Source organism: Ochotona princeps, chromosome 14, assembly GCF_030435755.1.
Source record: "Ochotona princeps isolate mOchPri1 chromosome 14, mOchPri1.hap1, whole genome shotgun sequence".
Classification (NCBI taxonomy): Eukaryota; Metazoa; Chordata; class Mammalia; order Lagomorpha; family Ochotonidae; genus Ochotona; species Ochotona princeps.
In genome coordinates, this window is record NC_080845.1 from 32,433,796 (window position 1) to 32,457,529 (window position 23,734).

General features: G+C 53.7%; 3 protein-coding genes across 6 annotated transcripts; all 3 read left to right on the forward strand.

The window, feature by feature from the left end:
* The first annotated feature begins 2,705 nt into the window (after positions 1-2,705).
* ARID3C (AT-rich interaction domain 3C) lies at positions 2,706-8,501 on the forward strand. Of its 3 annotated transcripts, XM_058672692.1 has the most exons (7): positions 2,706-3,008; positions 4,385-4,457; positions 6,132-6,315; positions 6,476-6,765; positions 7,280-7,462; positions 7,670-7,759; positions 8,176-8,501. In XM_058672692.1, exons 1-7 carry the CDS (start codon positions 2,706-2,708, stop codon positions 8,274-8,276), a joined length of 1,224 nt encoding a protein of 407 aa, XP_058528675.1. In that variant the 3' UTR covers positions 8,277-8,501. The 3 variants fall into 3 exon arrangements, with proteins under 3 accessions (XP_058528675.1, XP_058528676.1, XP_058528677.1); XM_058672693.1 differs by lacking the exon at positions 7,670-7,759; XM_058672694.1 differs by lacking the exon at positions 7,280-7,462.
* Positions 8,502-10,954: 2,453 nt separating this feature from the next.
* On the forward strand, positions 10,955-19,172 carry DCTN3 (dynactin subunit 3). Its single transcript, XM_004581028.4, has 7 exons — positions 10,955-11,110; positions 12,878-12,962; positions 13,630-13,716; positions 17,073-17,156; positions 18,098-18,156; positions 18,685-18,744; positions 18,895-19,172. Exons 1-7 carry the CDS (start codon positions 11,015-11,017, stop codon positions 18,982-18,984), a joined length of 561 nt encoding a protein of 186 aa, XP_004581085.1. The 5' UTR covers positions 10,955-11,014; the 3' UTR covers positions 18,985-19,172.
* Positions 19,173-20,265: 1,093 nt separating this feature from the next.
* On the forward strand, positions 20,266-21,540 carry RPP25L (ribonuclease P/MRP subunit p25 like). 2 transcript variants are annotated; one of them, XM_004581213.4, is made up of 2 exons: positions 20,266-20,326; positions 20,800-21,540. In XM_004581213.4, the coding sequence occupies exon 2, from the start codon at positions 20,807-20,809 to the stop codon at positions 21,296-21,298; it is 492 nt and encodes a 163-aa protein (XP_004581270.1). In that variant the 5' UTR covers positions 20,266-20,326; positions 20,800-20,806; the 3' UTR covers positions 21,299-21,540. The 2 variants fall into 2 exon arrangements, with proteins under 2 accessions (XP_004581270.1, XP_058528359.1); XM_058672376.1 differs by having other exon boundaries at positions 20,283-20,322.
* The last annotated feature ends 2,194 nt before the right edge of the window (positions 21,541-23,734 follow it).

The following is a 23,734-nucleotide window of genomic DNA, read 5'->3' on the forward strand; positions in this document are numbered from 1 at the left end:
AAAACAGAAAAGAGCTTAATGTCTCTTGACTCACTGTCCAAATAACTGCAACAACCAGGGCTGGGCCAGGCCAAAATCCTGAAGTCAGGAATTTTATCCAGTTCTCCCATATGAGTGGCAGGGACCCAAGCACTTGGGCCATCTTCTATTGCCTCCCAGTAGCATTAGCAGGCATCTGGATAAGAAGCAGAGCAGCTGAGCCTGGTGCAATGGCTTAACTGGTTCATTCTCCCCTTTAAGTGCTGGGATTTCATATGGGCACTGGTTCATGTCCTGGCTGCTCCACTTCCCATCCAGCACCCTGCTTGTGGCCTGGGAAAGCACTGGAAGCTGGTCCAACAGTTTGGGTTCCTGCTATCCACCTGGGAGAGCCAGATGAAAGTCTTGGCTCCTGGCTGTGGCCTGCCCTAGTGCTGGCAATTATGGCCATCTGGGAAGTGAGCCAGAGGATAAAATTCTCTCTCCCCCTCTTTGTAACTCAGACTTTCTAAATAAATCTTTAAAGCAATTTTTTTATCCATACTCCTCCCGTCAAGAGCTTAGTTATGTACTTTTTTTTTTAAGATTTTTTTTTTAATTGCAAAGTCAGATATATACAGAGAGGAGAGACACAGAGGAAAGATCTTCTGTTGATTCACTTCCCAAGTGACCGCAATGGCTGGTGTTGCACCAATCCAAAGCCAGGAGCCTGGAGCTTCTTCCATGTCTCCCACGTGGGTGCAGGGTCCCAAGGCTTTGGACCGTCCTCGACTGCTTTCCCAGGCCACAGCAGGGAGCTGGATGGGAAGCAGGATTGCCGGGATTAGACTCGGTGCCCATATGGGATGCTGGTGCGTTCAAGGAGAGGACTTTAGCCACTAGGCCACTGAGCCGGGCCCAATTATGCACTTTAATAAGAAGGACGTGGCAGAAGCAAAGCTGGAATTTGCAATAGGGCCAGGACGTCAAACCCAGGCCCTCTGACATAAGATGTGGGCACCCTCAGCAGCATTTTACCCACTGCACCAGTTGTCCTCTTGGGCACAGAAAGAACTGGGGAAGTACGAAGGTAAGTGCTTGGTCCCTAGCAGTATAAAGTGTAACTCATCACTCAAGACTCCCAAATAAGGAACAGCATCTAATATCAGGGGGAGGGCAGGGCTCAGGGTAGACCCAAAGCAATTGGCTGAGGGCATCTGGGAATACAGATGTGGCCATCGCGCACATACGAGTGGAGAGTGTGTACGAAGAGGGACCAAAAAGGGTGTTATCCAGAGGGAAAAAACTGTGTGGTTGTTTATCCACACAAAGTGTCTGCGTGCCCTGTTGTACATGTTGTGTCAACCGAGGTCTCTGACAGTGTGAAAAGGTGGATGTGAGCCCATGGCCGTGAGCATGCAAGTGTGTAAACAGTTGAGGACAGCACGTGGGCTGTGTGTGTGTGTGTGTGAGAGACACGCGGCAGTTGTGCACCTGCTCCCGTGACAGGTGTGCCTGTGTGTAACAGTGGCTGCTGGTGTGAGAGCGCCTGGTACTGACTATGAGTGTAAAGGGACACGACTGACTTGGGAGGTGGGGAGGTGTCCAGCTGCCTAGGACGCGGTTTCCCTTAGCCCTCCAGCGCCCTAGCCCTCCAGCGCCCCGCCCCCGGATCGGGCTGCAGGGGAGGTGATAGACACCTGTTGGGGTTGCTGAGAACGACGGAGCCTGCAAGGACCTCGCCAGGTTCCCCTCCCCACCACCACCGGGCGCCCCGCCCGTCCTGCCGTGTCCTGGGTCCCGCCCCCGCGGCCGCAGCCAGCAGAGCGGCCAGTGAGCGCACAGCGGCCAGAGAAGCGCCAGGCGGCGGAGCGCACGGCCGGGACTCCCGCTCTGGGAATCGAGCCGAGGGCAACAGCCGCCCGGGAGGCGGACGAAGAGGAGCGCCGTGGAGACGCCGGGGGCAGCGGGCCGCGCCAGGCAGGTGAGCGCTGCTTCCAATCCCGCCACTCCCTGCCCGTCCGGTGCCGTCCGTGTCCCAGGCTGTCTTCGTCACCCTGCGCCTCTGTGCTTCCCGGGTTCTTGGCCTCTTTTTCTGTGTCTGATTTTCTCCGTCCTTATTTGTCTGTCCCCCAACACTGTCTTAGTCCTGTCTCTGTTTGTCTCTGACTCCAGCTGCCTCAGTCTCTCTCAACCGAAAGCTCTTTATTTGTCTCTCAGTCCCTGTCTCTGTGAGTTCCCCAGGCAGCCTGTCACTTAGGTTTGATCCCTTCTTGTCTGTCAACCTCGTCTCCCCATCGCTGTCCCTCTATCCTTGCCTCTTGCTGGTGCTGCTCTCTCTCCATCTTGGTTCTTGGTCTCTGTCTCTCCGTGTCGCTCTGTCTCTGTCTATCATTGTCTATCATGTATCTTGTCTCACTGTTTCTTTCCCTGCCCTTCCCTCCCCTACCCCATCTCCCTCTGTCTCCTGGTCCCTGTCACCCTCTCTGATCTGCTCAGTCTCTCCCTGTCTTTGAGCCTTACCCTCTCTCATACTCTTACCTCTTTCTGTGTGTGTCTTTCTGCCCAGCTCTGGAAAAAGCTATCTTTCTGTTTTCCTAGGGCCCCCTCCTCTTGGGTTGGGGATTGTGGAGGCAGCCATGGGTCCATGGCACCCATGCTTCCCTCCCCGACAGGTGGCCCTCTCCTTGGGGCCCCGTCTGGTACCAGGACCTCCCCAGGCAGGGGGACTGCGCCTGGAAGCTGTCATGGAGACCCTGCAGAGACAGCAGGCAGCTCGTCTAGCCCAGGGGGTGGGGCTGCCGACCCCTCCATGCCTGCCCCTGCTACCACAGCCTCCCCTGCCTGGCCCCCGCACCCTGCAGGCTCCTGAGGGGGCCTTGGGGGAGGTTGGGGCTGAGGAAGAGGATGACGAAGAGGGAGAGGAAGCTGGGGCAGAAGAGGCGGCAGCTGAGGAGACTCGTCCAGGAAGCCGGGGTCCTGGTTCACCTTGCAGCCAACCACCTGCACCCCATGCTCATGAATGGACCTATGAGGAACAGTTCAAGCAGGTAGGACCCCCTTGACATTACAGCCTCCTCCCCCCATCCTCAGGAAACAGGCAGAGCTGGGTGATGGGCAGGCCACCCACCCAGACCGCCCGCTACAGGCTGGCATGACAGGGCAGCACCAAGACTTGCGACAAGATAGTGGTAAGATTGGAGGCTATGTAGTGACAGAAAGAGAGACAGGGAGGTAGCACACACCCAGAAATATGGAGACGAGAGGCCATTTGTGAGAGGGGCACCAGGACCTTGGGAGAAGGGAGACCTGGTGCTGGGGATTCCAGGATGATCCCCTACAGAGAGGCTGCCACTCCCTGGGCAGGCTGGTATCCTCCTCTTTCCAGCTGCATGGCTCCTCCCTGGCCCAGTGGGTGAGCCCGGCCTGGGATGGGCACTGCAGCCCCATTGTGAGTATAGGATCCATGTGTAATTGGGTACGATGGTCCCTCATTTGCAGGGACTTTGTTGGAAGCCCTCGCGGGGGAGCCCTTTGCAGTGTTACACTGAGGACCCAAGTCGAGGCTGTCACTATCAAGGTGTCACTTTGGGCTGTGGCTCTGCCATCTGTAATTCTGGGGATTGCTGCCTAGCGAATGGGTGTGGCTCTTGCAGGTCTAGGGTGTAGCTCATGGTGTTTTATACTCTGACACTGAAGGATGGAGTTTTACCTGTGGGCATTTTCCTGGGCCAATAGCTCTATTCCTTCAGGATTGCTCCTCTTGGGTTAGCTGTTTGGGAGGGGGCATTGGAGATGAAACTCCAGGTGATCAGAAAGGCATGGAGGGGTGACCTGCAGGTCCTTCAAACCCCAACCTTACATACAAATCCTGCATGACAGGACCAGTGCCTTTGTGGCAGTTTCTACCTCTGGAAGGGAATTAGACCAGAAGGTTGGGTTCAGTCCAGGAGCCTCTGCACATCTTCCCCTGCCCAAGGGATGGGCTCAGGCCACCTTTTCCCCTCACCTGCCAGGCCCTGGAACACAGTAAGAAGCTTTTATGTGAATCAGTGAGAGTGAAACAAGTGCTTAGGAAATCCACCAGTCTCCTCTTGGTGGCTTCCTTCCTGGGGTTCTGAATATTCCCCTCCCCCCAATATCATGGAGGGAGAAAAAACTGGCTGAGCCTCCCCAGCTTCTTCCCACCTCTTCTTCCCCTGTTCCCCAGATGGGTGGCTTGAGCTGCCCAGTACCTAGCCAGAACAGGTCTCTGTGTCTATCAGAAAAAGGCACTTGTGCCTGCCTCCAGAGGGAGCAAGCCTGATGTCAGGAGCCCAAGTGCAGAGCCTACTTACCCCTTCAGCCAGGCACTCTTGTTCAGGCTGCAGCCTCGATGGGGGTCCCAGGGTGAGGGAATGCAGACTGACCCCCAGGCCTTCCACAGCTGTATGAGCTTGATGCGGACCCCAAAAGAAAAGAGTTTCTGGATGACCTGTTCACCTTCATGCAGAAGAGAGGTGAGTTGATGTCGGGAAAGGTCCCTGGCATCACCCCTGATGGGCCAGATCTAAGGAGGGGGATACCCCAGGTTTAATTCCCAGGGCAGATCCTTCCTGTGCAGGCCTGCGCTTGGTGGCACCTGTCCTTTGGGCCTTCAATAGCATCTTTAACCTCTAACCCTGCCCCCCCCTTCTGCCCGGGGATTAATTAGTGGCCAACCCATTTGGTAGGTTAATGTGTGTGGGATCAATTGGGAGGAAGGGAGGGAGAACTGGGTGGGGAGCTGGCCTGGGGTGGGCTGGTCCCAGGACAGGAGGGCTGGGAATTCCTTAGTTCCCTTATTGTAAGGCCCCTTCTCCAACCTTGTCTCTCCCTATTTTCTTTTGCTTCAAGGAGGGAGGGGCCTTCCCTTGTGCTCAGCAGCTGGAAGGATGGGGATTAGACTGAAGGGAGGACTTCCCAAGGAGTAGGCCAGGGACTGTCTGACTGGGAAAAGGCGAGAAGGACTTCCTCTCCAGCAATTTCAGAGATTGCAAGGGTCCAGGAGGGGGTTGGAGTGGGCGGCATTCCATCACTTCAGCTCCTCCCCAGATTCATGGGACTGAACACTGACTCATTATCTCTCTCTACAAAGCTAATTAACTCACTCAGAGTGCAGCCTGATAAGCTGCTAATTAACTAGCTGCACTGCTGTGCCCACCCCCACCCCCACTTTAGTGCAGTCATTGGCCCAAGTATCCTGGTCCCCACACCAGACCTGACATTTCTTTTTGGTCTCCTCCCCAAGGACCCTCAGTGGGATCCTGGATCCTCTTGCTCCCTAGAGAGGGTCCAGTCATTTGAGTCCCAGTATCCCCTCTTTGCCTCATCTTCCAGGCATCCTTTCTACTGGGAGAGGTGTGGGGTGGCATGCACAGATCCAGGCACCGCCCACACCCCCAGCTCAGCCTCTCTCCACTCCTGCTGCAGGGGGGAGGGGGTCCCACGGGGCCGATAATTTCCCCCCATTAATCAGACCACAGCTAATTGTTCGGGTCCAAAGGCGGTGGCGGAAGGGGACAGGATCGGTAAGGAATTAACTGGGTCCCATCGCTCAGCGCAGACAGGCCCCTTTGTCAGGACTGGCCGGCGGGGGTGGTGCGGGTTAGCGAGCTGCGGACCCCTGGGCTGATTCTTCCAGCCGGCGATCCCCAGGCTCTGGGCAGCCATCCAGGATTTGCTGCTAGGGGAGTCCTGGCTCACCAGCACCCTCTGACAATCTCCTACAGTCTAACCCCAGCAAACTAAAGTGGGCTGAATCCCGATACTTGAGGAAAAATGACCTCCGTATTTTTAAATAGTAATCTGAGACAGATTTCAGACCTGTGATGTTAGAATGTCAGAAAGTGTGGATAAAGTTTGAAATATAGTCACGCTGTTCCTTTATGCTCTAGCTGATTTGAGGCTACAGTGGCAGAAATGAAGAGTTTTGACAGAGGTCCTTTGGCCCTGTAAACCCTAAAATATTTACCATCAGGTTCTTCAGGATAATTTACTGACCCTGGGTTTAGTTCCCTGGCCTTTCCAGAAACCAGGAATGCCTGAACCCAGGCCCAGGGGCAAGTGTCCAGCTCCTTCAGTTGGTCGCTAGAGATGTCTGCAGACAGAATTTCTCTCATCTTAGTGTTCTGACCCTACCCACTGCCCACCAGGGACACCGGTGAATCGTGTGCCCATCATGGCCAAGCAGGTGCTGGATCTGTATGCGCTGTTTCGTCTGGTGACAGCCAAGGGTGGACTGGTGGAGGTCATCAACCGAAAGGTGTGGCGTGAGGTCACGCGTGGCCTCAGTCTACCCACTACCATCACCTCGGCCGCCTTCACTCTGCGCACTCAGTGAGGCCAGGGGCATGAGCAGAAGGGAAGGGGCACATGGGGAGAGGAGGGTGGGTGGGACTGTGTGGGGGAGTCAACAGCCCAGTTGGTGTCTTTGTGTGGGACTGGATCAGCTGGGCCCAGCCTCTCACTCAATCCCACATCAACTTTCACCCCTTAGATACATGAAGTACCTGTACCCGTATGAATGTGAGACGCGGGCACTCAGTTCCCCCGGTGAGCTCCAGGCCGCCATAGACAGCAACCGGCGCGAGGGCCGTCGTCAGGCATACCCCACTACCCAACTCTTCAGCCTGGCGGGTCCACCTGCCCGTGGTGCTCCGGGTTCAGTACCAGGTCCTGGCCCTGCTGCTCCAGTGCCCCCACCAGGCTCAGCCCCCATCCAGGGCTCCACCTCCGGCCTGCCTGCCCACGCGTGTGCTCACCTGAGCCCCAGCCCTATTAAAAAAGGTGTGAGGGGAGAGGGGGCGAAGGTTTTGGGTTTCTGACACCTATTGAAGCATTGGGATATAGGAAACGTTAATGAGGAACTCTGAGATTGGAGATGCATTGAGATATGGGAGCGGTAGGGCCTAGGGCTGCTGTAAGGCTTGGGGGTCACTAAGACCTAGGAGCCCTGGGGTTTGAGATTAACACATCCTTGAGAACTTGGGAGAAGGGTTACTTGTGATGCAAGCTGAAGCTCTGGAAAAGGACCTTTACCAATGGCTGCTCTACTCAATACCTTTCTGCCCTGGGGTTTCTGTACTTCCCACGACCTGTACTATGCAGCAACCAAGAACTTACAAATTCTCTAAGACCAACCTTGGCACAGGTTTCTGCAACTTCAGAGCCTGCGGGCTGAGGCTCTGCAAGGGGAGAGAGACAGAACTTGTGTGAGCTTGGGTGGCAGCTCTTGAACCCTGAGCCTGAGGGAGAACCCAGGCTGATCGAGTCAGGGCAGTTAAATCACCTATGCTTCCAGAGGAGAGCGGAATTCCCACCCCTCATCTGGCGCTGCCTGGGGGCCTGGCGTTGGGACCTATACGGGAGAAGTTGGCACCAGAGGAGCCCCCAGAGAAGAGGGCTGTGCTGATGGGACCTGCAGACCCACCTCTGCCTGGAACAACCCCCAATTTTCTGCCCCGGGGCAAGGTTCCACTGAGGGGTGAGGAGAGGCTTGTTGGTGAGGGGGCTTGGGGCCTGTGCAGTGGGAAGCATCACCTGACCATTGCTGGAGATGAGGCAGACATCTGTGGACAACTGTAATTAGGGGTGGGGCTGAAATGGAATGGGGGTTCTCTACAGGGAGGGAGGGGGATTTCAAAGTCTGATTTCCTCCCCCAAGATGACACCCCTACCCCTTCCTGGACAGAAGAGCGGCTGGATGGGCCTCTCAACCTGGCAGGCAGTGGCATCAGCAGTATCAACATGGCCCTAGAGATCAACGGGGTGGTCTACACCGGTATGGGTACTACAGGCTATCTACACTAGCATGAAGTCAGTGGTATTTAGACTGGCATGGGGAGTTTAGATTTTCCCAATTAGCATGAGGGTCAGGGAACTTGCATGGATGATTTGGGGCTCAGGAAGTATCTACGTGGCATGGGGTCCCAGGCATGCCCTCTCTGGCGTGGGGACGATGGGATGTATCCCTTGTCAGGGGCCTGTGAATTGGTGTAAAAATTAATTGGTCACCTGTTTGAAGGTAGCTGCTTTGGCATGGAGTCTTGTGCCACGGGGCTTGTCCTCACTGGTGTGTAGCAGGAGTACATGTGTGGGGTTCTAACCATCAGGCACTTCTGTTCCTCTCTTCTGTTTCTGTGCTCCATCCCCTCCTGCTTGTGTTCCCCTGCTAACATTGTCTCACTCCTTTGCCAGGGGTCCTCTTTGCCCGGCGCCAGTCTGTGCCAGCTCCCCAAGGCCCAGCCAACCCTGCACCCCCATCCTCTACAGGGCCTCCTTCAGGATCCTTGCCCTGAACACTTCTCCTCAAGTCTCACAGTCCTAGCCCCAGGGCTGAAAGGGGATGAGGCCCCCCTCTCCCATTTGGATTCCCCCATTTGGATGCCTGCTCTGGAACCCAGCTCTGGGAGGTGATCATACCCGCCTCCATGCCAAAAGGGTTTTCTTTTGATGTTGTATCTACCTCATTGTAAAAGGAGGGTGCCTCCTCCTTGACAACTTCCGGGAGCACGTACCAAAGAAGTCTTCCCCCAGTGTACCCTCTATCATCTCGTCCTGTGCCTCCTGTACCTGTGTCATCTCTAGCACATCACTCCCCTGTGACTCCGTCCTGCTTCTCTTCAGGAAGCAGATGAAGGACTGCACTGGGATGTCATGAAGAAGACATCCCTCCGGAAAATAAAGCCGTGGTCCATCCCTCTGTGGTGCCTGGTCTTATTTGCGTCTGGGAGGTGGGGAGGAATGATGTATGTGGACAGCATTAAGTGGAGGGACACTCCAAGGAAAGGCAGAAAATAAAGGAGTTTGGTCTCTTGAATGAGATGGCTTGGCCCAAATCACAATTATTTATTTTTTTTAATTAGAAAGTCAGATAAACAGAGAGGAGGAGAGACAGAGAGGAAGATCTTCCGTCCAATGATTCACTCCCCAAGTGACCCCAAAGGCCGGAGCTGAGCTGATCCAAAGCTAGGAGCCTGGAGCTTCTTCTGGGTCTCCCATGCAGGTGCAGGGTCCCAAGACTTTGGCCTGTCCTCTACTGCTTTCCCAGGCCACAAGCAGAGAGCTGGATGAGAAGCGGGGCTGCCAGGCTTTGAACCAGTGTCCATAGGGGGTCTCATGCTTACAAGGCGAGCACTTGAGCCACTAGGCTATCACGCCAGGCTCTACTTTTTTTTTTTAAGATTTATTTATTTTGGGGCCCGGCGGCGTGGCCTAGCGGCTAAAGTCCTCGCCTTGAAAGCCCCGGGATCCCATATGGGCGCTGGTTCTAATCCCGGCAGCTCCACTTCCCATCCAGCTCCCTGCTTGTGGCCTGGGAAAGCAGTCGAGGACGGCCCAATGCATTGGGACACTGCACCCGTGTGGGAGACCCGGAAGAGGTTCCAGGTTCCCGGCTTCGGATCGGCGCGCATCGGCCCGTTGCGGCTCACTTGGGGAGTGAATCATCGGACGGAAGATCTTCCTCTCTGTCTCTCCTCTGTGTATATCTGGCTGTAATAAAATGAATAAATCTTTAAAAAAAAAAAAGATTTATTTATTTTGGGACCTGGCATGATAGCTCAATGGCTAAATCCTCACCTTGCAAGCACTGAGATCCCATCGATTTGTATCTTGGCTGCTCCACTTCCCATCCAACTCCCTGCTTATGGCCTGGGAAAGCAGTGGAGGATGGTCAAGTGCCTTGGGACCCTTCACCCATATGGGAGACCAGGAATAAGCCCCTGGATCCTGACTTTGGATCAGCTCAGCTCCCGCCATGTGGCCACTTGGGGACTGAACCAGTGGATGGGAGATCTTTCTGTCTCTCTCCATAAATCTGTTTGAGAGGGAGAGACACAGAGAGAGAGATCTCTGTTTGAAAGTGGAGGATTAGGGCCCGGCAGCGTGGCCTAGCGGCTAAAGTCCTCGCCTTGAACGCCCCGGGATCCCATATGGGCACCGGTTCTAATCCCGGCAGCTCCACTTCCCATCCAGCTCCCTGTTTGTGGCCTGGGAAAGCAGTTGAGGATGGCCCAATGCCTTGGGACACTGCACCCGTGTGGGAGACCTGGAAGAGGTTCCTGGTTCCTGGCTTTGGATCGGCGAGTACCGGCCGTTGCGGCTCACTTAGGGAGTGAATCATTGGACGGAAGATCTTCCTCTCTGTCTCTCCTCCTCTCTGTATATCTGACTTTGTAATAAAATAAATAAATCTTTAAAAAAAAAAGTGGAGGATTAGTTGTTGAGCCACAGTACCAGCCCCTCAAATTCCAAATCTTTCACTATAGTGCTGGGTATCTTCAGGCCCATTACTTAGTTGCTTAACTTTAGTGGGCTTCAAAAGTTCATAGTGAGATGAGCGTTGTGGTGCAGAATGGGGGTGGGGTATGCCTCCCATTTGGGAGGCCTGTGTCCCATATCAGGGTGCCTGAGATGGAGACCTGCCTCTACTTCTGGTCCAGGTTTTTGCTAATGCACCTAGAAGTGGGGTGTGGGGTGTGTGTGTGTGTGTGTGTGTGTGTGTAGAGGACTGTGTATTTGGGTCCCTGCCATTCACATGGAAGACCCTAATGAAGTTCCTGGCTCCTGGTTTTGACCTGGCCTCATCCCTGCGGTTGTGGACAATTAGGGGAGTGAACCAGGGGATGAAAAATCTTTCACTCTCAATTTTTTAAAAAGTTTATAGTCTTGTGGAGTTTCCTACAGATCTATCAGAATGGACCTATGCTGGCACATCGGGGGCATTTACACGTGTAACCTCGGGGAATGGGCTGGGGAAACCTTTTTAGTACCTTGGAACTAGAAGAATGGCAAGTCGTCTTGACAACAGGACGCCAGAAGCCAGGGTAGGGGAACTGGTAGCCGTTGCCTAGGTAACCCCGCAGCGTTTGACAACTCTTACCCGGTCCAGTCATTTCCTCATTGTAAAGCTCGAATCGTGATGTCATTTCCGATCTCGGAGGGACGCCCGTGTACTCGGATTGGCCGAACTCCCTGTTAGGACGGACGTCCCGCCCTCTGGCTGTGGCTCAGGTGAGGCGCGGCCCCGGCGGAGATGGCGGCTCTGACGGATGTTCAGCGGCTGCAAGCCCGAGTGGAGGAGCTGGAGCGCTGGGTGTACGGGCCAGGCGGGGCGCGCGGCTCGCGGAAGGTGAGAGATGCGGTCCGTTTCTGGGAAGGAGCAAAGCAGTCCGTGCATCTCGGCCCCCGTTGCAACCCCGTGGTCCACAGTCCACCTTTTGAAGTAACACTTCCCGAAGCCCGAGGGACCCTCGGAGGCCTTCTTTTACGGTGGTCTTTGCGGATGCTGAGCGCTGAGACCAAGCTCCTCTCCTGCCCGCATGGGCTTGTTGGGGAGAAACACCTCCTTGGAGAAGCCGACTAATGGGTGTTTCAGAAAGAGCTGAAGCCCAGCTAGTGCGGGCGTGGAGCCTCGAGTAATTCGTTGTCCAGGGAGATGGCCACGAGGCCCTAGAGGGGGCAGAGCAGGGTGGACAAGGAAGACTGCAAGGCAGGGGAGAGGAGGTCAGTGCGAGCGGCAGAAACAGGAGAGTGTTGAGTGGGTTGGCACTGCCTCACACCCAGGGTGGGATTTTTGCCCCTTGGTCCCCTCCCTGCCACCAGCTGAGCTCTAACAGAAGAGCTTGTGGTGGAGCTAAGTTCACCAGAGGTAATGGTGGCTGTTGCTATACTTCCATAGAATGAGTTGTCCCCTAGCACGTTGCTCCCCCATTTGAAAATCAGTCTGTCAGAATACTCTTTCCCCTTGGATATCCATGACACTAACTCCCAGCCATCTCTCTGCCCCTCTGGCTGCCTGCTTCGCTGTCTTATCTGCCTCCAGGGTATCCAATCCTGGATCATTGGCATTCGTCATCCTTAGCCTAAAACTTGGCTTCACTTCCATATTTGACCTGTATTTGGACCTTTAATATTGAAATTACTCATCTTCTACCTTAGATAGGTTTACTGCTTATTTAAATTTCACTCATTCATTCATTTATTTTAAAAGCAGAGAGAGAGAGAGAGAGAGAGAGAGAGAGAGATCTCCCATCTAACAGGAAACTCCCTAGATACCTGCAGGAGTTGGTACTGAGCTAGGCTGAAATAGGATCTGGAGATTCCAGCCCAGGCAGCAGGGATACATGTATGGGAGCTGTCACTGTTGCCTCCAGGGTCCATGTTGGCAGGAAATTGGGATAAGGACCAGAACCTGGACACATATGCTAGTGTTCCAGTGACCACCAAAGCACCAAGCTGAAAGCCATCCTCAGCCTCATCCATTTCTTAGTGTCAATTGCAGTTCTTTGTGTCTTGAATGTATGTCTCTGATCCAGGTTTCTATTCTGAGGCAGATTTGGACATCCGGTTGTATTCTGGACTTTTCTGCTTGGATATTCAGCAGGCATTTCAAACTCAATCTATATGCTCTTTACTTTTTTTTCTCCCCCAACCTGATTCTGTAATACAGGGGATTGCACTGTCATTAGGAGCCTAGAGGTCAGCTTGTTCTCTTCACCTCCCACACTGGAGTTGACGTGGATGGGTGGGGGCTTTGGGCAGGCCAGCCATCCTGGCAGCTGGAACAGTCATGAGGTCATGAGGGCCTGGATAAATGTGTTTGCATGTCTCATACTCAAACCAGGAAGCATGTTATGTATGCTAGTGCTTCATACACTGCAAAAATAGTTTATTATCTCCTTAATCAGACTTGAAATTCCAAGGAGGATGCGATTCTGTCTTCACATTAACGATCCCCTGAAGGTGGACTGCATCTTTCTCAATGACAAGAGAACAGGACCAGCCTAGATGACAGGGACTCAGGGCTTGGAGGGTCTGGGGGAATGAGGGTTCTTCACCTCTCCCAAGCCTTGAGCCAGGCGGTTTATCTCACAGTTAACCGGCACTCCTCTTACAGGTGGCTGATGGCCTCGTCAAGGTGCAGGTGGCTTTGGGGAACATCGCCAGTAAGAGGGAGAGAGTGAAGATCCTGTACAAAAAGAGTAAGTACTTCAAGGAACCTGACCCTGGACGGTCAGTCCAGGAGGTCAGTGGAGTAAGCCCTCTGACAATACAAGAGATGTGAAGACATTTCCCTTTTTAAAGTGGTGAATTGGGATGTGCTTTTCTGCCTTGTAGCCAAGCCCTAAGCCAAAATTACAAGATAAGAGCTTGGTCTGGAAGCTGCCCTTGGGAAAGGATATGGGATTTCTGCAGGCAAGATTAGAGGAGGGAAAGAGGTTAGACACTGAGAATGTCTACCTTGGCTCAGCCAGACCTCCTTGCTTATGTGAGAGCCAGTAACACATACAGTAACTAGAAGCTAGATAAAGCTCTGGCTTTTCTGGGTAGTATTGAAGAGGGAATGAAGCCTTCTGTAGGGACCTTCTGTCACCTTCCGTGGTGAGGATGGATCATTGGGAATGCTGAGGGTTCCAGAGGGGTGGTGGCGATGATATGTTTAGCACCAAAGTTGGAGACTTGCTAGCAAGTTGTGAGATTAGAGAGAAAGGGAAGAGGGTAGCGGGGGAGGGCTGAGGTGCAGCTGATAATGTCAGCTCCTCATTCGAGCCTCTCTCCAAGGTGGACCACTTCCCAAACACCCCTCATGAAACAGAGCTGCACTCTCCAACCCTAGCAGTTCCATTTTCCCTCTTGCTACTTTTCTAGTTGAAGACCTGATCAAATACCTGGACCCCGAATACATTGACCGCATTGCTGTACCCGATGCCTCCAAGCTGCAGTTCATCTTAGCAGGTAATGGGGGACTGTGTGCGCACCCACAGCTGAGGATATGGGCTGTGGAAGACAATGAGCACAGAGCCGGCCTCCCCAGGTGGTTTATTCATGGATAAACCAATGCCTAGTTCTGGCCTGATTCTAGGCTGAGGGCTGAGTTGACCCTAGTCCTCCAGTAAGTAGGCTTTGAGTGCAGGATACCTTTCATTCAGCTGCAGTTCCAGTTGTCAGCCACAAGGGGAACGACCCTAATGTTCTTATCTATGGCCTGTCCTAGGATTGTCCTTTAGAGCCTTGTTTACATTGCTCACTGGACAGAGGGGCTTCTAGCAAAGAGGAGGCAGAGAGCATTATCATTTGGAAGAATGGAGAGTATTGGCATGAGTTTCTAGATCTTTCATATGAGAAATCTCTGAGCTTTCAGAGTTCTCAGTAGGAAATGTTACTGCCTTGGAAATATGTGCTAAACTACTGGTCAGCCACACCACAGGCTAGGATTTTCTCAGCACTTTGTAGTTTGTTCATCTATCCAAAAGATACTCAGAGATTAGCTACCAGGATGCAGACTCTATCCTAGGTGTGAACCAGAAAGCCCTTGCCCCAGTGGGCACAACCGGAACTGGAGGAATCAGAATCCCTGCCTCCGGGCCTGGATTCTAACCTGGCTAGAAGGTCAGTCCCCTGGGAGACTGGTCAATACACTGTGACACTGAGGTACGGGTTAGGATGAACAGTGCCTGCTGAAAGGGGCTGTCAGCTCCCAAAGGGGTCCTAACTAAGTGATGTGGTTTCTGGGCCAGCATGACAGTATAGTGGACTGCGGCACTGCTTGTGACATGACATCCCATATCGGAGTGCAAGTTCAAGTCAATGTGCCTTAGAAGGCAGTTCATGATGGCCCAACTGGTTAGGGCCCTGCCACCCAGAAGGAGTTCTTAGCTCCTGATTTTGCTTTGGGCCAGCCCTGGCTTTTAAGTGCATTTGGGAAGTGAACTAGCAGATGAAATACCTCTCTCTGTCTCTCCCTCTATGATTCTGCCTTTCAAATAAATAAATAAATACATCTTAAAAGAAAAAAAGGCAGAGTAACAAGGAGATAGAGCGACAGAGTAAGGTCTTCCACCTGCTGGTTCACTCCCCAAATAAATGACTGCAACAGCCAGGGCTGGGCCAGGTTGAATCCAGGAGCTTCATCCAGGTCTCACGTGGGTGTAGAGGTCCAAGGATTTAAATCATCTGCTGCTGCTTTCTCAGGCACATTAATAGAGAGCTGGATGGGAAGTGGAAAGACTCAAATAGGTATCTATAAAGGATGCCTACATTACAACAATTAAATCCTTAAAAAGAAATTGTTGGGCCCAGCGTGGTAGCCTAGCAGCTAAAGTCCTCGCCTTGATCATGCTGGGATCCCGTATGGGTGCTGGTTCTAATCCCAGCAGCTGCACTTCCCATCCAGCTCCTTACTTAAGGCCTGGGAAAGCAGTTGAGGACAGGCCAAAGCCTTAGGACGCTGCACCCACATGGGAGACCTGGAGGAAGTTCCTGGCTCCTGGCTTTGGATCGGCACGTACCGGCCGTTGTGGTCACTTGGGGAATGAATCATCGGATGGAAGATCTTCTCTGTGTCTCTCCTCCTCTCTGTATATCTGACTTTGCAATAAAAATAAATAAATCTTTAAAAAAAAAAAAAAAGGAAAGAAATTGTCACAGCTCCCCCAGCAGGTACAGGAGACCTTGCCCTGTCCTGACCCTGCAGTCCAGTCTTGCCATGTCTCCCAGTGGCACTGCCTTATTGCCTATACTCCAAAATGACCAGTTTCATCACTGCCTAAGTCGTTTTCTTAACCTTATCCTTTCCCTTTTTGCTTGTGGTCCAGTCTCATCTTCACAAAACATTTCTAACTTACCATTTTGCCTACATTGGAATTCCAGTGTCTCCTTTCCTTGCTATGAGAAAGTCCTAATTCTTTATTAAAAAAAAAAATATATATATATATATATATATTTATATTTGTATTATATACATAGTAATCTGAAAGGCAAATTTTACACAGAGAGGAGAGACAGAGAAGGATCTATCTGCTTATTCACTCCCTAAATGGCTGCAGTGGCTGTAGCTGGGTCAGTCTGAAGTCAGGAGCCTGGAGCTTTTAGATCTCCCACTTGGGTACAAGGACTCAAAAGGACTTTGGCTAGTCTCTGCTATTTTCCCAGGTGCCTTAGCATGGAGCTGGATGGGAAGTGGAGCAGTTGAGGCTTAAACTGGTGCCCATATGGGATGTTGGTACTGCAGGCAGAGGCTTAACCTACTATGCCATGGTACCAGACCCATGATGATGATGATTATTATTTCCATTATTATTATTTAAGATTTATTTTATTTTATTTGAAAGGCATATTTACAGAGAGAGAAGGAGAGACAGAGCTCTTCCATCTGGTGGTTCACTCCCCAAATGGCTGCAACAGTTGAAGCTAGGCAAGTGTGAAACCAAGAGCCTAGAGCTGCTTCCAGGTCTTCCACATGGGTGTAAAGGCCCAACAACTTGGGCTATCTTGCTGCTTTCTCAGGCACATTAACAGGGAGCTGGTTCACAAATGCAGCAGCCAGGTCTCAAACTGGTATCCATAAGTGATACTGGCACCACAGGTAGAGGCTTCAGGTACTATGCCATGGCAGCAGCCCCCAGAGTCCTAATTCTTTAACCAGCCATTCAGATCTTTCCAGTCTGCTGGGCCTACCCCAGCCTGTACTCTCCTGCTGCAATTCAGCCAGTTGATTTTTTTCTCTGCTGACAGACATTCCTGCCTTCAAACATTTGTACACAACAGTCCTCACTCTGAAATGCCTTTCTCTTTATGGATTCCTGTGCATTAAAGCACACCCCAAATCTCAGTCTCCTCTTGGAAATCTTGCATCACTGTCCCAACTCTCCTCAGGCTGGTAGGTGTCTACGCCTCTGAGAGCCACTGAACAGAACCTGCCTGGGATGGTCTGCAGCATCTCCCCCCTCAGACCTTCCTGGTGACCCATGGTTAGGGGAACCCAACTCTGAAGAACGGTGTACCTTGTCACCTCAGAGGCACTTACTGTGTTTGTTGATAAGAAGTTAGAAGAGGCTTTGTTGTTCAAACTCAGGGAAAAGGTAGTACTTGAAGAAGTGAAGAGGCTCTTTGGACTCAAGATGGGTCAGACTAGAGATATCCAGAAGTGGGGGCAGGATGGGGAATGTGCACTTAGGGAAGGGGGCAGAGTCAGGTTCCAAAGCTTCAAGACCCAGCCATTGGCCATGCTGGGTCCTCAGCCCCTCGCGTGGGAGGCGGAATGTCTGCACAGGCTCACTTCACCATCACTGTCTTGTCTGTTCATGCCGCAGAGGAGCAGTTTATCCTCTCCCAGGTGGCACTGCTGGAGCAGGTAGATGCCCTGGTTCCCATGCTGGACAGTGCACACATCAAAGGTACAGTATGCCACTGCAGCCCCACCACAGGCAGGATGCGCCCAGGCCTCTGGTTCCCAGAGTTGCTTCTTGTCTTTCTCTCGCCATGGGTGGGGGGTAACCTGCCCCTTTCCTGTGATTAAAATCATAGGTGGAGAGCCCAGATTCAGGACTAAGCAAACCTGGGGGTGGTGGTAGGGGGACTCCTGAAAGTGCTAGCCACAACCCAACTGTGGGGGTTCCTTCTGTCTTCACCCCAACCCCTCAGCATCTCCCCTTCAGGGTTTTGCTGAGCCTGGGGCTTGTTGTTGGAGTTCCTGCCAGGTGCACTAATGTGTGCGAATTCTTCTGCCGCACTGCCGAGAGCAGGCCCCAGGCCTGGACTTGACAAGCAGACACTGACTTTAATTGAATCCAGATATCCATCTTGTCTGTCTGGAGCTATTTTGCCCAGCTCCCCCTCCTTGCCCCAATCCGATACTCGCTGAATATCTGGAGCTTTAAGCTGCGGCCACGATGGGCCGAGACGCTGGGTCCTGGTTTCCAGGTGGTTGGTTTAAAGACTCAGTGTTCCTCCTTAGCCCACCTGCAGGCTTCCTGTTCCTTAGGCCTGGCAGACCTTGCCCCTTTGGGCTAAGAGCAAAGGGAGAGGTCCCATGGGAAGCAGAGCTGTGTATGTGGCGTTGTGTACAACACTGGGGTCAGCTAGGAGACTCATAGGTTTCGTCTTCTCTGGAGATCGTGTCACCGTCTCCTTTCTTCCTCTCCCTTGTGTCCTGGAGTAAGACTGGGGTGGGCAGGTAGCCCCACTACCACCACCTCCTGCTGCAGTGGTCGATGAAGGCTGGCGTTTGTTTAGCTTCTCCACTCAATACTCTAATCCTGCCGAAGACCTAATAGACTATTGAGCAGTCCCGGGGGAGGGCCCAGGCATCATCGGGCGTGTGCGTTGTGTTTTACAGCCGTTCCCGAGCACGCCGCCCGCCTGCAGCGCCTGGCCCAGATCCACATCCAGCAGCAGGTACAGGAAAAGACAGAAACGGAAGGGAAGGCAGAGGTGGTGAGACACCACCGCTGTCTGAGGAGGCAGTCTCGGGCTTTTCTGATGTCAGCCTGGAGGAAATATGAGGGTTGATGCTTTGCCTTCCATGTGCCCTGGAGATGGGAAGGGACTTGCTAGGACCACTGCTCCCCGAGGTGAGCCAGGGAGACACCAGGAGGTGCCCAAGAGCTGGGGACGGTATGTCCTGATCCAGGCTGTGGCCTGAAGTTCAAGGTTAAGAATTGGGGACGGAGGAAGAGGAGGTGTGCACAAGGGAGGATAATGCACTCAATGGGTGGCCCGCTGCCACTCCCATCAATCTTGATTTATGTCAGGCATCCATTCTGGAGTCTGAATGCACCCCCTTAGCAATCTGCCCCTTTGGCATTGGGATTAAGTGTCTCCTTTTGGGTTCTGTGTGGAGCGAGTGTTTCTGATGAGACAGAATGTTCAGTGGAAGGTGGGGGCTTCACCTGGCTGACTTTCCTGCCATCGTTTGGTTCTCAGGACCAGTGCATGGAGATCACTGAGGAGTCCAAAGCTCTCCTCGAAGAATACAACAAGACTGTATCCTTTCTGCGTGCTTAGGACCCTCATGGCTGCTCTCCCCAAGCCCGATCTGTTTCCCTCCTTCCTCGGCTTCACCCCTTGTAGCAGATGTAAGAGCGGTCTGCTCCCTCTTTCAGACTCTAGTTCTTTACCTTGACCAGTGACCAGACAATGCTTCTCTCCAAGCAGTTCGTGCAGTGGGATGAGCTGCTCTGCCAGCTGGAGGCTGCCAAGCAGGTGAAGCCAGCGGAGGACTGACTGTGGCCCCACATCCCCTCCCTGGCAGCCTGAGGAACCCAGGCTCCGGGGCCCCGAGCTGACCAGTCTTTGTAACAAGACAGAGGCAGCTGTGTATTTATTGATGCCTAAGGCCATATGTCTAGAGTTGGAGGTCAAGTTCCCTGAGATCAGTTCTCTGTACAGTTAACAATAAACTGTAAAGATCAGTAGGGGAGTGGATGCTGGTCTAGGATGGGGCGCTAGAGGGAAGAGCTGCCACGCTGCCTAGCAGGTGGACTGGGAACTAGCCACCTCACTAGCCTGCTGGGAGGAGTAGAGCGCTTCCTACGATGCCCCTCAGTTGATTGGTGTGAATGAGACATTTGTTCATGCATTCCTGTGCCCCATGCTTACGAAGCACCCTGGTGGGCCTTACTGGGGTGCCCCACAAAACCCCTGCACTGCAAAGCACCGTAGAGGTGAAGGGGGAGTCAAGGCCAGGGGAAGTCTCACCAGGTGGGCACGCGGTCCTTTCTCAGGCACAGAAGCCTAAGGCAGCAAAGGCAGCCCTGTTGGACGTGACAGGGCAGGGATTTTCAGAACCAGGGGAGGCACCTCCCTCGTGCCGCTGGTTGCGAAAGGGAGTCCAAGCGGTTTGGATGTTCTGGGTTCTGGGTCCTGGGAGGGCAAGTTGGCAAGGACGGGTAGGGGGAGCCAGATGAGAACCAGAGGCAGAAACTGGCACCTCGCTCCACCAAGTGTTTGCTGCCCCCTTGTGGTCCCACGGAGCGCGCGGACTCCTGACCCCTTCCAGCTGCTCGCTGGTCAGCCCGTCCAGTACCGTGTCATTCCAAGTTAGGCACATTCCAGTCGACCTGCAAAGCTGAGAGCCCTCCCACTCCTGTCCAAACAGCCGCCAGGTCCTCCCTGAAGCTATCTACTAAGAGCTCCCAATTTCACCTCCTTTCCTGTGGTCCCACTGTCCTTCTCTGGTCCATCAATCCAACAACGTCACACATACTTGAGCACCTGTCACACGCCGGGCACAGCCACCAGGCACCGAGACTGGGACTCGGCGGGGACTGCGGCTCGATGCCTCTCCTCGCGCCTCTCATGCACTGGGCTCCCTCCTCCCACACCAGGGACGCCCGGTGCCGGGCCCAGCAGCTGAGGCGAGGCGCGCGTGTCGACCCGAAGTCCGCTCACCCCAGCACCGGCCCAGCCCGCCGGCGGCCCGGGGTAACACCGCGGGGGGGGGGCACGTCCCTCAGGCCCCGCCCCCGCCCGGCGTGCGCAGCCCCGGCACCCCGCGCGCGCGCGCACGCCTGCCACGCGCCATCTTGGCTTCCGACCCCGAGCGAGGCGGCTACGGCGGGGGCCGGTGAGAGCCCGAACCTGGCGGGAACGGGGCGCTGGGAGGTGGGGGAGACAGGACCCTGGAGGCAGCCGGTGGGGATGGAGACGGCCGAGGCCGGCCAGGAGACCCCCAGGCAGCCGTCTGCGTGGGGCTCTGCCGGTTGACTTTAACTTGGTGGATGCTAGTCCGACCCTGGAAATGTCGGCGCGAGGAACGCTCGGCCTTGTCTTCTGGATCCCGGCGCGCGAGGGTCGGTGGCTGTGGGGTTGTTCTGTCTTCCCGGAGCACCGAGTCCGGGTTCCTGGCAGGGTCCCCAGGGGCCTAGGGCGCGCGGCCCTTCCCTGGCCACAGGCAGCACGGGGCGAGGGGCCTTGTGCCTGAGTCCCTTGGGGGTGAGGGGCCCAGGATGCGCGGGGCTCCCCAGGTGTGTGCAGGCTCTGAGGGTGGAGGAAGGCCTGGGTCGCCCTGCCTCGCAGTCACCTGATGCTTCCCTGCAGCAGCAAGATGGAGCACTACAGGAAGGCCGGCTCTGTGGAGCTTCCCGCCCCGTCTCCGATACCCCAACTGCCTCCGGATACCCTGGAAATGCGGGTCCGAGATGGCAGCAAAATCCGCAACCTACTGGGGCTGGCGCTTGGGCGCTTGGAGGGCGGCGGCGCCAGGCACGTGGTGTTCTCCGGCTCCGGCCGGGCAGCCGGCAAGGCGGTCAGCTGTGCTGAGATCGTGAAGCGCCGGGTCCCAGGCCTGCACCAGCTCACCAAGCTGCGTTTCCTGCTGACCGAGGACAGCTGGGTCCCCACCTCCCCTGACACAGGCCTCGACCCACTCACCGTCCGCCGCCATGTGCCTGCAGTGTGGGTACTGCTCAGCCGGGATCCCCTGGACCCTAATGAATGTGGCTACCAGCCTCCAGGGGCACCTCCTGGTCTGGGCGCCTTACCCAGCTCCAACTGTGGCCCTCGACCCCGAAGAAGAGCTCGGGACTTGCGGCCCTGAAAGTCTCCTGAACGGGACTGTTCTCCAGCCCTGGAAAGCCTGGGATGGGATGGCTGTGCCTTCTCTGAGAAGTCCCTGGAACTGCCCAGCGTTCCCGCCAAGACTGTGCTGGCTGCCCATTCTCCTGACATGCAGGAAGGGACTACTAGAAAAGGGACACCTTCGCTTCAGGATTGTTCTGCTGCTAGCTTTGTAACAGAGGTCCAAGGAGGAAGTTAGGAAATAAAGGTTCTGCCCGGTTGTCTAATGATCCTCTGCTCAGGCCGCCGTGTGAGGATTAGGACAGTGGGACTTGCAGAACTTACCCCCTGGGAGCTCATGGGTTGGAGGCAGGCAGAATAGGCTTGAGCTGGCACGGAACCCATCTGTGTCAATAAGAAGCCTCAGGCAGGAAGCTGAATGCTTAGGCTCATGGGTGGCCCCTTGCTTTGCTTGTATTAGGGGTTCAGCCAGGTCACTCGTCTTCTGCACTTGTGGCGAGTGTTCTAGTGGTCATGGGCACAGACTCGGGTACCAGCCTGCCTGGGTCTGGATCCTGTCTGCTGCTCTGTGCTTAGTGCCTGCACTCTGAAGACAGGGATATCGTGGAACTCACTTCATGGCACTGTTAAGAGGTTTAAAGGAACATATGTTTAGATGCCACTTGGGCACATAATGCTGTATAATGCTAATTGCTGTTGTTAGTGTCTCAGTTTATAAACATGCCATTTTTTATCTTAAAAATACCTCAGGGGCCTGCAACATTGGCATCCCATATAGGCACCAATTTTTGTCATGGCTGCTCCACTTCCGATCCAGCTCCTCTGGTAATGATCTGGAAAAGCAGCAGAAAATGACCAAGTGTTTAGGCCCCTGCCACCCACATGGGAGACGCAGAAGAAGCTCCTGGCTTTGGCTTGATCTAGTCCTGGCCATTGAAGCCATCTTCTTGGGGAAGTGAACCAGTGAATGAAAGATGGCTCTTTCCTGTCTATAATTCTGATTTTCAAGTAAAAAAAGCCTAAAAAACAAAACAAACTCAAAGGGCAGGGATATTGATAATAGATTAAGCTACCACTTACGATGCTTGTACTTAATCTCAGTGTCTGGTTCAAGTCTTGGTTACTTGCCTCCTATCCAGCTTCCTGCTAACACACTTGGGAATCAGTACATGGTAGCCCAGATACTGGGTTCCTGTCACCCATGTGGGAGACCTGGCTGGAGTTCCTGGTTCCTGGCTTTAGCCTCACCTGCGCTCACTGTTGAGGATTTTGGGGATTGAGCCAGTGCATGGATGATCTTTGTCTTTCCCTTTCTTGACATTTGTTTGCCTTTCAAATAAATAACATATTCAAATAAATGTTTAAATATATTGTTTATTTGAAAAGCAACGTGACAGATACTTCATCTGTTGGTTCAGTTCTTAAATGGCCACAATGAAGCCAAGAGCTAGGTCTCTCATGTTGGATATAGGGGCCCAAGGGCCACTCTTCCATTGCTTTTCTCAGGCCATTAACAGGCAGCTGAATGGAAGTGGAGCAGTTGGGACACGAGCCAATCACCATACAAGGTTCTGGCACCTCAGCAGTAGTCGGGTACCTACTGTGCCAACAGCAGCAGCCCTGGATAATTTTTTTTTTACGATTTTATTCATTTTTATTGGAAAGGCAGATATACAGATAGGAGAGACAGAGAGGAAGATCCTCTGTCTGATGATTCACTCCCCAAGTGGCCACCAACGGCTGGAGCTGAGCCAATCCAAAGCCAGGAGTCTCCTCCGGGTCTCCCACGCGGGTGCAGGGTCCCAAAGTCTTGGGCCCGCCCTCGACTGCTTTCCCAGGCCACAGCGGGAACTGGATGGGAAGCGGAGCCACTGGGATTAGAACCGGCGCCGATATGGGATTTGGTGCATTCAGGGCGAGAACCTTAACCGCTACACTATTGTGCTGGGCCCGATAATTTTTTTTTTTAATCCTCAATCCAGCATCTCTCCAGATCTCGTCCTTGTTGTGTGTCCCTTGATACTCCTTTCCTGCCTTACGTTGGCCTTAAATTCTAGTTCACCGTGGTGAGGATTCTAGGCACTAGAGGAGAAGTGTGGGCAATGGTGGACTATGAAGATTTATATCAGTCAAGTCTCCAGTGTATCCAGCAGCCTGGATGTCCAGTCTTGAGGAAAGCAAGGTGGACCCAACACTTGAAGTATTGAAGTGATGTCTGAGACCAGGCAGGAGGGGTGAGAGGGTGAGAGGAATTGTATTGAGGAGCAGGAGGCCTTAATAAAGTCTTAGAAGAGGCTGAGGTAGCTGCAAGGATAGTAGCCTGTGGTCAAATACTGAATCCTTTGCTTTCCAAGATAGGTCAACCCCAAGTGATGTGGAGAAGGGACAGGTGATGAGAATTTGGGAGAAAGAAGGAGAGATGACATCTCAGGTTGCCCAGCCAGTCCCCTCAACA